Source organism: Morus notabilis, unplaced genomic scaffold (genome assembly GCF_000414095.1).
Source record: "Morus notabilis unplaced genomic scaffold, ASM41409v2 Scaffold1008, whole genome shotgun sequence".
Taxonomy (NCBI): Eukaryota; Viridiplantae; Streptophyta; class Magnoliopsida; order Rosales; family Moraceae; genus Morus; species Morus notabilis.
Window position 1 is genome coordinate 209635 of NW_010367831.1, and position 12222 is coordinate 221856.

General features: G+C 37.2%; 1 protein-coding gene across 1 annotated transcript; it reads left to right on the forward strand.

Moving 5' to 3' along the window:
* The first annotated feature begins 10552 nt into the window (after nucleotides 1-10552).
* On the forward strand, nucleotides 10553-11997 carry LOC112094536 (protein ANTAGONIST OF LIKE HETEROCHROMATIN PROTEIN 1-like). The gene is made up of 3 exons (XM_024175644.1): nucleotides 10553-11077; nucleotides 11158-11389; nucleotides 11492-11997. The coding sequence occupies exons 1-3, from the start codon at nucleotides 10553-10555 to the stop codon at nucleotides 11995-11997; spliced, it is 1263 nt and encodes a 420-aa protein (XP_024031412.1).
* The last annotated feature ends 225 nt before the right edge of the window (nucleotides 11998-12222 follow it).

Here is a 12222-nt window from a genome sequence, read left to right on the forward strand (position 1 = left end):
ACAGGGTGCATTTTTTAAAAATTAAAAAAAAATTAATTTCGGTTTTTTGCGACGACTTTTTTAGAATTGTCGTTGCTAAAAAATAAGATTATTTGCGACGACAATTTGAAATGTCGTCGCAAAAAATGATCATATGACGAGAATTTTACAACGACGTATTAGCGACGCCTGTTGTCGCAAATACATTTACGACGACACTATGTCGTCACAAAAAACTTTTTTACGACCAAATTTTTGCGCCGGCAAATTTGCGATGACTTGTCGTCGCAAAAAACTTTATTTGCGACGACATTCGGGTTTTTGCGACGACTTTTTGTCGTCGCAAAAACCCCTTTTTCTTGTAGTGAGCTATGTATTCTCCTCTTTATAATGTGACACAATCACATGTAAATAAGTGGCCAGGCCATTTTGTGTAGTGCCAATGCCTGTGCCTCCCACTTATGAGGCACTAATTAATCCATTTTCTTTTCGTTTCTTTTTATGTGCATAATTCTGCAGTACCCATTTCGGTTTTTTTTTTTTTTTTTTTTTTTTTTGTCATAAAGCCATAATTATGCCCTACTACTTAATCCTAAAAATTCATACGAAGATAAATCATTAAAGAATATAATGAATTTAAGACGTACATAATTACATTTTCACATAACTTAATTCATATTACACTTGCTACGAAAATATAAAATAAGAGGAGAGAAAAACTTATATTGTACCCCCATTCAAATTTTTTATATATGTAATACATAAACGATTGATCAAATGACGTAGACACGTTTAATATAATGATGCAATTATTATACATCCAACTCATGTGGACGGCCAATTAATATCTTATTAACCTTTTCTTTCCATTGTAAATGATTCATGTTTTCAACATATTCAAAAATATGTTCTAGTTATATTTATAAATATCGATCAGTGAGTGGCTCATAAAGGATGCTTGTAGATTATTTTGAGATTCTTCCAACATCTTTTATATTCACCTTTGCGAATTAAATTCGAAGTGTTATAGGCGGCTACTCTAGGGTTACTTTTGGATCCACCAAAGTCTTAATATATTGCAAAGTGAAAACCCATGTGGGAAAATAACATTGCATAAGTAAATCATAATTAGGCGCCGTCGGAATTGGCTAATTCTTTAATTATTACCTTTAACAGTAAAACTACAGTGAAAAAACCAAATCAAGGCATCGTTCACTTTACGGATTCGAGTTTTCAATTCAAGCTGAAAAGTGATATTTTTTAATAGCTTTTCACTGTAGCAGAAAAAGTTAGATGTGACATTTTCTGAGAGCTTTTTACTGTAAAAATTTAAAACTGAAAACTCGAATCGATGAAATGAACAAGGCATAAGAATATACACAAGAAAATTTATGGTAGCCCACCCTCAATATGAGAATAATTACGTACACTTATTGTAATATTATAAAAAGGAAGAAGATTATAAAAGAGATTGTGTTTCTCTGTAAAGCCTCTCTTAATCCTAAAAACATATGGCTCTTTAAGATAATGAAAACTAAGACGACTGAGTTTTAGGATCCGTTTAGTTCGCTTATTCAAAATTTTAATTTGAGTTGATATGTGATTTTATGTGAGAGCTTTTTACTGTAGTAAAAAAGTTAGATGTACTATCTAGATCTGCATTAAGATAATAACTAGACTCCAATTACCAATACATTACAGTTGATGACAATTGAATAACTTTATTGGCTACAAAAAAATTTGGTCAATATTGCTACAACTCTCTCCTTTTTGTTATATATAATGAATTTATACATATTATAATATGTGTGTGTGTGTACGATACGGCACACTGTAGGTCGACAGTGTTATGTATGCCCACATGGGTGAACGTCAATGAAAAATATATAGAATCAAAACCTTGCAGAAATTAAGTAATAATATTAACTTATTTGGTCTAGTGTTTGGCTGCAACAATTTCTTCAACAGAACTGCTTATAAATGAAATATACGCAATGGATAAACCACCAGCGAATAAACTGATTGGATAGCGCAGGAACAGCTAAAATCAAGGAGTCACAGCTGATAGACTTCTTCAAATTGCATTTGCCAATTCCCTAGTTGCCATGGGACCCAGAGAATCAACGCTTTCATATATATATATTTTTTCCCCTAGTGGGAGAAAAAGGAAATAGAAGAGCTAGTAGATTTTTCTTTTCTTTGAAACAAATCCAGTCAACTAGCCTTTTTTGTAAGCCAAAAATATATATAATGTCTATATGTTTTTTTTTTTTTTTTTTAAAGAATTATACTTTTAAAGAAGATCAGTAGTTTGCAATATATGTGAATATAATATGAAGATAACTGGTACATTATAATTTTATGCATTTTATCTCTAATATTGTTTGATAAACAAAACATGGACATTGAAAATAGTACTGGAAATAAATGGGCATTTTCGTGTGATTAGTGGCCAGGAAATTTCCTTCATGTCAACCCTATTTATCATGGAAAAAGAAAAAGCGCAGAAGATACTACTTTGAGCTACATTGACTAAAAAAAAGAGCTAGCTAGATCATGATGTGTGAAAGAAATTAATGATGCATGTGTAAGCATTTTCCTTCTATGGTACTTGCATATGATTAGATCCTAATGGAAAATAGAGATCTAAAGCTAAGTCAGATGCAATTTGTTTTAAAAAAAAAAAAAAAAAAAAAAAAAAAAAATTTTGTTTAAAAAAAAAAAATGGTTGAAATAGAAAGTATTATATATATTTATTATGTGTGTGTATATATATACATCCACTTTCCTTGTGTTGGCCAGTTGTCTACAAATGGCTTGCGTTGCAATGTGGGAATATTTCTTGTCACCCATTAGCAAAATAAATTTGCAAAAGAATCACGGAACTTTAGGACTAAAATAAACGGTTCCGGTGCTAAGAAGAAATGGGTATAACGCTTCTTCCGAGAAAATAACAAAACTTTGTGCCTCGTTCACTTCGCAGATTTAAATTTTCAATTTGAGTTGAGATGTGATATTTTTTGAAAACTTTTCACTGTAGTAAAAAAAGTTAGATGTGACATTTTTTAAAAAAATTTTACTGTACAAACCTAAAACTAAAAACTCGAATCAGTGAAATGAACGAGACCTATTAACCATCTTTTTGAGGCAAGAAAAGATATAATAAGGTAAACAAAGTAGAGTTTCTTTTGATCTTTTATTCTCTCTCTCTGCATTCTCCACCGGACAAATACTCTTACCAGTTTTCATTTCATATTGGGATTCATAGACCCCCTAATCTATGGCATGTGTTATAATAATCATAGGTAGAATATATCTATATAATACAAGTCACAATCTCTTGAACTTCGTGTCAAGTAATTACTAGATGGTAGATTAAGGAATATTGTACATGCATATTTATCACCGCAAAGAATCTGAGGAAAAGAAAATTTAAAGATGTATAGTAGTCTTTCCTCCCTTAGTTGTATGTCTCAATCAACAATTAACTTTTATTTAAAAATGCCCAAAATAACTCTTAAATAAAAAAATAAAAAAATAAAAAAAAAACAAAAATAAAAACAAAAACAAAAAACCCTATTGTTAGATCTGATTTTACGTCTGGTATTCCAGATGATATTGGAACACTGTTTAGAACACGACTTAATTAATTAATATCCGGGTTAATTACGTTCAGTTGCTCAGCATAATAAAGTACATAAATCAAAAGACCACACAATATGATATTGCAGTTCAGTGCGCACACCTACATCTGCGGGACCACGCTCAGACAGTAAACAGTTTACTATGTTTCAGAAATTACAGACACCGGACGGACTTATTCACTCAATGACTCATTCCTAGACAATGACGCCGGTGTGACGAATCTCCACAGTGATTGTTTAGTGTGCACCACACGTCTTCTATTCACCCGGCGAACTCCATTCGATCGACAGAGCTTCCTCCCGAAAGCAATAAATTATTCTCCCGAAGGATGATCTCAAAAACTCACATACATCTTTCTAAATATTTTCTGATCTGTAATAAGCTCTCAAAGAGGCATTTCCGTGTTTCATATCTCAACCATGTAATTAGGCTTGATTTTGCCGAACCGGCCATCTCGCATTTTCATCTCCGGAGACAACAAACAGCCTCGATTTGATAGTGCCATCCAATTAAATGAGTATAAATGGACGTAGGATCCGATATATTTTGCTTTTTTACTATAGCAGGTGTTATTTTACACTGGAAAACTGCACTGTTAATTCCTACTGTGTAAACCCTTTTATTGTATTAACTCAAGAAAACGCGTTTTTTTTTTTCTAATTTCCTTGTCTTTTTCACAAAATAAATTGGATGGTCAGAATTTGAGTTGCTATAATAGATCATGTCTATAAAGCACCCGCCATAATCGAAAAATGACTACCATAGATTATAACAAAAAGTATCACATTCTGACCAATTCCTTCGCTAGTAAGGCAAAAGACCATAATGGTGTGCATGGTACCTTTTGACTAGCTAGAGAATTGGATATATTTGGATCGATCTATTATTTGCTTCGATTTTGTCCTAGCCGGTTTGTTTTAAAAAGAAAAGTGTGGATGAGAAGGAATTTATCAGCTTATAGCGAGAAGCTAATTTTGATTATGGGTATCAAAAATAAAATAATAAAAATAATAATAATAATAAAAATAATATTAATATTAATAATAAAGATATATAATAATAATAATAATAATAATAATAATAAAGATATGCATTGGGTAAAAGGAAAGGCACCTAGATGTGTTACGTGTGCGTTTTGTGCAGTTGGCCGATAAAGATGAAATATTGTGTGATGATATAAAGTAAGGAGCATAAGGTAGTGCTTTCTTTCTTCTATCATTTTCTTTTTTTTTTTTTTCTTTTGAGAGTTTCTTTAGTAGGTTTAAAAAAAAAAAAATTACCAGTAGTGTTTTATTTTTAGCCGTCACTATTTTTAACCGTCAAATATATATCAAAAACTGTTTGTTCTGCATACTTTTTTAATCTAACCAGTGGTAGAGCCACTTGAAGATGAGCGGAGGCAGCCGCCCCCACTCAAAATTTTTTTTAAAAAAAAATATTACTTTTAAAAATTTTAAAATTTTACACTGAAGCCACCACTGAAATAATATATGTCCCCACTAAAATAAATATATTTTCTTATATGCCCCCACTAAGATAATTTGTTAAAAAAATTTAGTGTACGCCCCTATTGAAGTAAAAAACTGACTCCGCCACTGAATTTAACATAATGTTGATCAAATCTGACGACTGAAAATAAAGAACTGCGGACATTTTATCTTTTTAAGGTCTACTAGAAAAGTGTCATTTTTTTATTATTATTTTTTTTTAATGAAATGCGACGAATACAATGACTTGTTGTCACATTCTCTTTTAGCCATATTTCCAATGTCTCTGTCTTTGCAACTACTCAGTCTCTCTCTAGGGGGACCATGTACCACTACCACATTACAAAGCGATTCTCATTAATCCACGTAACAATTAATTATATGAGAGAATTTTCTCTCGTGCATTAAAAAATTAGCCTTCTCTTTTGGAATGAGAACTGGCACTCACTAAAGTTTCATTTTAATCTCAAAAGTAATATCCCTTTTTCTTCTAGTATGCATGCTACTAACAACGTTAGTGGAACTAAATTGGTAGTTTATTCACCCCCTAGTCTATTGTCTATAGTCTACATATACTCTAATTATTCTGTTAGTACAAAGAGAGAATTTAAGAAGCCACACTAACAACTTTAGCGTGGTAGAGAATTATGGGGAAATAAAGTCTTCAAATGTAGTGGTAGGGTTATATTTATTTGTGAAAATAGAGGATCGGAATATGCGATAAAGAAATAGTAACTTTTTTAAAGAAATATTTAGAGGTTTACGCGAGAAGATCATGTAAAAGTAATGGTAGATAAATTGGTACAACGTTTAGAATCAAAATCTGCGTCCACATAGTGATATTATAGATAATGGGGGTTCTCCAATAGACGACGAGAATAAAAGCGAGATGACACCAATAATCTTTTCGGCTATATTTGTATGTGTTTGATATAGATGTTGGGTTGTTTGACTTATGCTTTTTTTTTTTTTTTTGTGGTCATTTTTGAATGTGTGTTAAAATTTCATGTATTTGGTCATAATTTTTGTACTCAAAACTATGTTTTGTAGAAAAGAAAAATAGGGCAATAAAGAAAAACATGATTATTTAACAATTGTATTACAACATGCCGATCTATCAAAGATGTCACCTGTATTTTTATAAATACTCCCTATATAATAAAGGTTTTATTTTGAGGCTACAACTTATTACGACAGTACAACATGTTTTCTTGGTAAATCAAAACTAGTGCGTAAAAAGGATAGCTATACAGCTTGAAGACTAAAGTGTGCACAGCCAACAAACAACATATTGGGCCAACTAATTGCCTTCCCCAGGTGGACTTGGGCCAGTGGATTTGATTGCCAAAAGTCCAACAACGTCCACAAGGTGCTGAGAAGCCGTAATGGGCATGGCATGGTCCTGACCATGAACTTGAAAATCACACGGTGGGCGAGCTTGAACGACAGAGGAAAGCAAAACGACACTCAAAACAAGGGCCATCATAAGCAAACCGTGGAATTTGATTTCTCTTTTGGCCATGACTGTGGTATAGCTATGAGTAAACTGAGATTGAACCAGAAATTACTTTTGAATTAATGAAAGAATAGGCATGGATTGGCCTCGGTATTTATACCAAAGGATTTTATGGCTGTACTAATCAGGCAAATTTACCGTTTCTCACACGATTAAGAATTTTGTGTTTTATAGGAACTGGCTAGGAAGGAAGCAAGCAAGAAATTCATGTCCATGAGAAATTAAGGGCCCGTTCACTTCATGTATCCCACTCGAATACAGCCCACTCGAATTGAATTTTGGGTTGCGTTTTACGTTCATTAACCAAAACTCGAGTGTGAAACTCGAGTAATAACTCTGATTTCAGAGTTTGGCACACCACTCGTTTTTCCATTACTGCAGTGTGCTTCTACAGTGTTTTCATGTGCTTGAACAGTGCAGATTCCTGATTTCTTCCCGTTGCTGCCTCGTTCCTGCCTCCCCAGTGCAGATTTCTCTATGCTTTTTGCCCGCTGGACCCTGGTTCCTGCCTCCCCCTTCTAATTTCACTCTGAAAAAAGCTATTGTCTGCAGATTTTTGGAGTGAAAATTGACTCTCTCCATTGGGGGAAGGTTACTCGAATCGGTTACTTTGTCGATCCGCAGCGAAAAAAGGTAAACCTCTCCCCTATTTCCACCATTTTTGCTTCGATTTCTTGTTGCATGCCCAACCCTAGAAGTGTTCCCCGCCCCTGCCCTTGAATCTTCATCACGGATACCATTCATCCGCCTCGATGCAACCGGCAAACTCCGTTGGCCGTCTTATTGCGTCGATGTAGAGTCAAACGGAAGAATCTTGCATCTACTGGTTATCTTCCGTTGAGAGGTTACCATCGGCGGTTCCGGTGTCAAGCCGTCGTACGCGCTGCCTCACGATCGCGTTTGGGGGTTTTGATAGACGATAAGCCTTTGTCCTCAACTGGTTCCAACCGGGTATGATATTTCACAACTACTAATCTCCTATATACCATTATTTGTTCTGGATTTGTCATGATCGCACCGTAGTTCTTCTTCGTTTTCACTGATTTGATGCTGAGATATTGGTTGTCGTTTGCATTGTGATGGAAACGTGAGACATATTCCTTGTCGTTTGTATTGTGATGCTAATGTGTAGTGAGACCACTGTTGTCGTTCGCAGTCACGATGTTCTCTTACTTGTTGTCGTATTGCCTCAACTGTTGTCGTTTGTCCCTGTGGCTATTGCATCCCCTGTTCTCGTATTGCCTTGGCTGTTGTCGTTTTTACCTTAGCTTGTTTATTCCCCTGTTGTCGTATTGTCTATCCTATTGCCGTTTTACCTTAGATTATTGCCTACCCTGTTGTCGTATTGGCTGTCCTGTGGCCATTTTTACCTTTAGCTTATTGCCTCCCTTGTTGTCGTATTGTCTCTCCTGTTGCCATTTATACATAAGCTTATTACCTACCCTGTTGTCGTATTGGCTGTCCTATGGCCGTTTTTACCTTAGATTATTGCCTCCCTTGCTATCGTATTGGCTTTCCTGTTGCCGTTTATATCTTAGCTTATTACCTGCCTCCCCTGTTGTCGTATACTATCTCCACTGCCGTTTATACCTTAGCTTATGGCATCCCCTATTGTCGTATATTCTCTCCATTACCGTTTTTACCTTAGGTTATGGCATCTCCTATTGTTGTACTGGCTCTGCTGTTGCCGTTTTTACCTTAGCTTATGGCATCTCCCATTGTTGTACTTGCTGTGCTGTTGCCGTTTTTACCTAGCTTATTGCCTCCCCCTGTGGATGTATTGGCTCTGCTGTTGCTGTTTTTACCTTAGCTTATGGACTCTCTTATTGTTGTATTGGCTATCCTGTTGCCGTTTTTACATTAGCTTATTGCCTCCCCTGTGGATCTACTGCCTCTGCTGTTAGTGTATTGACTCCCCTATGGTTGTATCGCACATGACCGCTTAACAAACAGGTAATGTTGGCAATGATGAAATTGGTTCAAAAATTAGAACACTCGTCGTAGTGGCGTCCTGTAGGCAATGTGACAGTTAGTTATCGCTTCATTGGAATTTATCGAGTGCCTCTGAAGCATGGCAGCTACGTCACTCCTGCTTATAAGGATGATGCTCCGAGTGTTGTTGCGATTTCTCAGCTACAAAATTTCTGAGCCAGTAATAACATTGCCTCACTTGTTACATGTATAAACCAGGTAATAGTACGTTGGTTAATGGCAGTGATGTTCGAAAAATGTTCGGAGCCATTTATAACTGTGTCTAGTCGTTAGATTGTTTCAAATATCTGACTCACGCGTACGGCCATTCTTCTTGTGCGTCGTTACGCTTCTTTCTTTCCTATTTTTAGATGCCGAGAGGGAAACCCGACGATGAAGCCACTCTACACTGGACTGAAAGGCAGAAAGAGGAGTTGCTTATGCGACTCGCTGCCTACAATCGTGATGCCAACGGTCGAAAACCGGATTCTAAAACATGGGAGGATTGGGCGCAACATCTTCAACAGTTCTTTAAGGATCAAGTCACCCCTGCCAAAGTGCAGCAGATGAAAGTCCGACTCAAAGCCAAGTTTGACCATGAGCTTACATTACGCAATAACACAGGACTTGGCTGGGACCCTGTTACCGGTGCTGTGACATGCACTGATGAATATTGGGAAGATTTTGCCAAGGTAAACGTCTAAACAATTATTGTTCTATGGGTAGTCAATTCTTGCAATATTTTGCCAAGGTCATTTTGTTTGCTCATTCATATGCAGAACAAGAAATGGGCAAAATCGGCAAAGAATCAGCCTCTTAAAAATTGGGACTTGTACTATGAGGCCTTTGGTGGTACGAGGGCAAGTGGGGCATTTGAGAAGGGATTGGATAATCCAACGAACATAGATGAGGGTCCAGTACACATCTCCGACGAAGAAAGGGCGACATCTGATGAGGGTGGCAGCGAAGATGGTTTCATTGCCTCCATGCGGGCCGGTTTGAACAATGCAGCTAGAGGTCTCAACATTGCGTCATCCTCCAAAGCGATTGGCAAGAAATCAGCCAAGTCCTCACATAAGGTAATATGTGACCCTGTAGCGAGGGATTTAATCGGCAAGCTTGTCTCTTCTATTGAAAGCAAGCGTAGTAGTCGCACTAAAAGCTCTAGTGCGAATCAAGCTGCGCCTATTGTCGATCTCCAGGACCAATGCCAGGGCATAGTTAGGGAAATGGCGCTTGATGATGAAACCGCAATAATGTTTTTGGAGGCTATTGCTTGGTATCCAAATATGCAGAAGCTGTTCGTGGGAATGAGTGATACTCAACGTAACTTCTTCGTGACAAGAACAATCAGTATGTCTAGGACTCAATCACATGGACCTTTCTCAAACCCCCATGCCTCTACGGGGACACAGTTTATGCCGCCACAATTTCCCAACTTCATGTCACAACCCAGCAGCTATATGCAACCGGCTCCCTTCTATGGCCAACAACCCACCAACAATATGCCACGGCCCCCAAACTTTGGGGGACAACAACCTGTCCCACCATTTCCTACAAATCCCCAAAACTACAATCCCCAACAACCGGCTGCGTATAATCCCCAAACACCATACTACATGCCTCACTTTCCGCCGCAACCGGGACACTTTGGTGGCGATGGCAGTCCAGACCAGCATTGAGTTCCATAAAATATTGTTTTTACCATTGTCTGTATTCATACGATTGAACATCATTTCTCATTTTTAGATTTCAACATAGTATTTGAGTAGACTTTGCTAATTATGTTTACTACGGCCCTGCTGGTGTTGTATTGATTATGGTTATTGAGTTGCATTGCGCAGAACAATATTTATTGATGTACTATGTGTAGTCACCTTTACTTGCGGATCAAATGACCATTTCATATATATTCGTTTGTTATCCTTTCATTATGCATGTCTCGCAGGTAGCAATGTGGAATGCAGGTCCCTCAAACCACGTTCCTGAAAATGATGATAGTGACGACTCAGATGACGATTATGAGATTGCGGCAGTAGCAGTAGTTTTGTGGTATTACTACACATACATGGAAAGACCCCTGCCTCAACCAAAGCATACATCCGCACTCACAGGTATAATGCGTGTTCAATACCTACTTGATGGACATGAGGACGTTATTAGGTCGAAGATTAGAATGGGAAGTGATTGTTTCAAGCGTCTTAGTACGTTACTTGAGCTTAAAGGGCTTTTAAGACCGACTAGGAATATGAATGTGCACGAGCAACTTTTTATTTTTCTATACATTGTATGTCAAAGTTCAAACAACAGGGAGTCACAAGATCAATGGCAGCATTCGGGTGCTACCATTTCAAAGTACTTCCACGCTGTTTTGAAGGCGTTGTATGAGCTCCGTTTTAACTTCCTTACACCACCAAACTTCGACATTATCGATCCTGTCGTAGCCGCGCGTGGAAACAAGTATCTGCCATGGTTCCAGGTATTTTTTCTAAACTAATTACTCTTTAAGATAAATATGTAGAATTGCGTTGTTGTGTATGGTAATTAGTTACTACGTAGAATTGTGTTGGCGCTCTGGATGGTACTCACGTACCATGTGTTCCACCCGCTGCAAATGCTGAGGTATGGAGAAATCGGAAGGGGTTCTTCTCTCAAAATGTATTAGGAGTCTGTTCGTTCGACATGAGGTTCACATACATGTTAGCTGGATGGGAGGGCTCTGCTCATGATGCACGTGTGCTTGCATCCGCAACAGAAACGAGGGAAAAAAATTTCCCTACTCCACCAGAAGGTATGTGTAAGCTTGATCTTTCATTACTTTTCGAAAACTACACGTTTGTGCTTCCATGTGGAACTAATACATTCACGTAATATATTCTAACGCACACAACAGGTAAATATTACCTCGTCGACTCTGGGTACGCAAACAATGATTGTTTCTTGGCACCGTACCGAGGGAGCACTTACCACCTTCAAGAGTATCGGGCAAGGAGGGGTCGGCCCCAAACTCAGCGTGAGCTATTCAATTACACTCATTCTTCCCTCAGAAACTGTATCGAGCGCACATTCGGCGTCTGGAAAGCCAGGTTTCGTATTCTTAAGTGCATTAATAACTACCCGATACAGACACAAATAGATATTCCACTTGTTTGTGCTATTCTACACAACTTCATACATATGTACAACCACAACGATGATCTACTAACCCAATACATGAGAGACGCCATTCCGGTAGCAGAAATTGATCCACTCAACACAGAGCAAGATGTGAATCAAAATCACAATCCTGATCGGGGAAGCCAACAACATCAAAACCGTCCACACCGACGACAAATGCACATTTTAAGGGATGAAATAGCTAATAGTATGTGGGCTGCATATGAGAACAACCGGCGTTGATAGATTAGTTTTTCTGTATTACTTGGTTGAGAACAACCGGCGTTGATAGATTAGTTTTTCTGTATTACTTGGTTGAGAACAACCGGCGTTGATAGATTAGTTTTTCTGTATTACTTGGTTGAGAACAACCGGCGTTGATAGATTAGTTTTTCTGTATTACTTGGTTGAGAACAACCGGCGTTGATAGATTAGTTTTTCTGTATTACTTGGTTGCCTTTATAATTG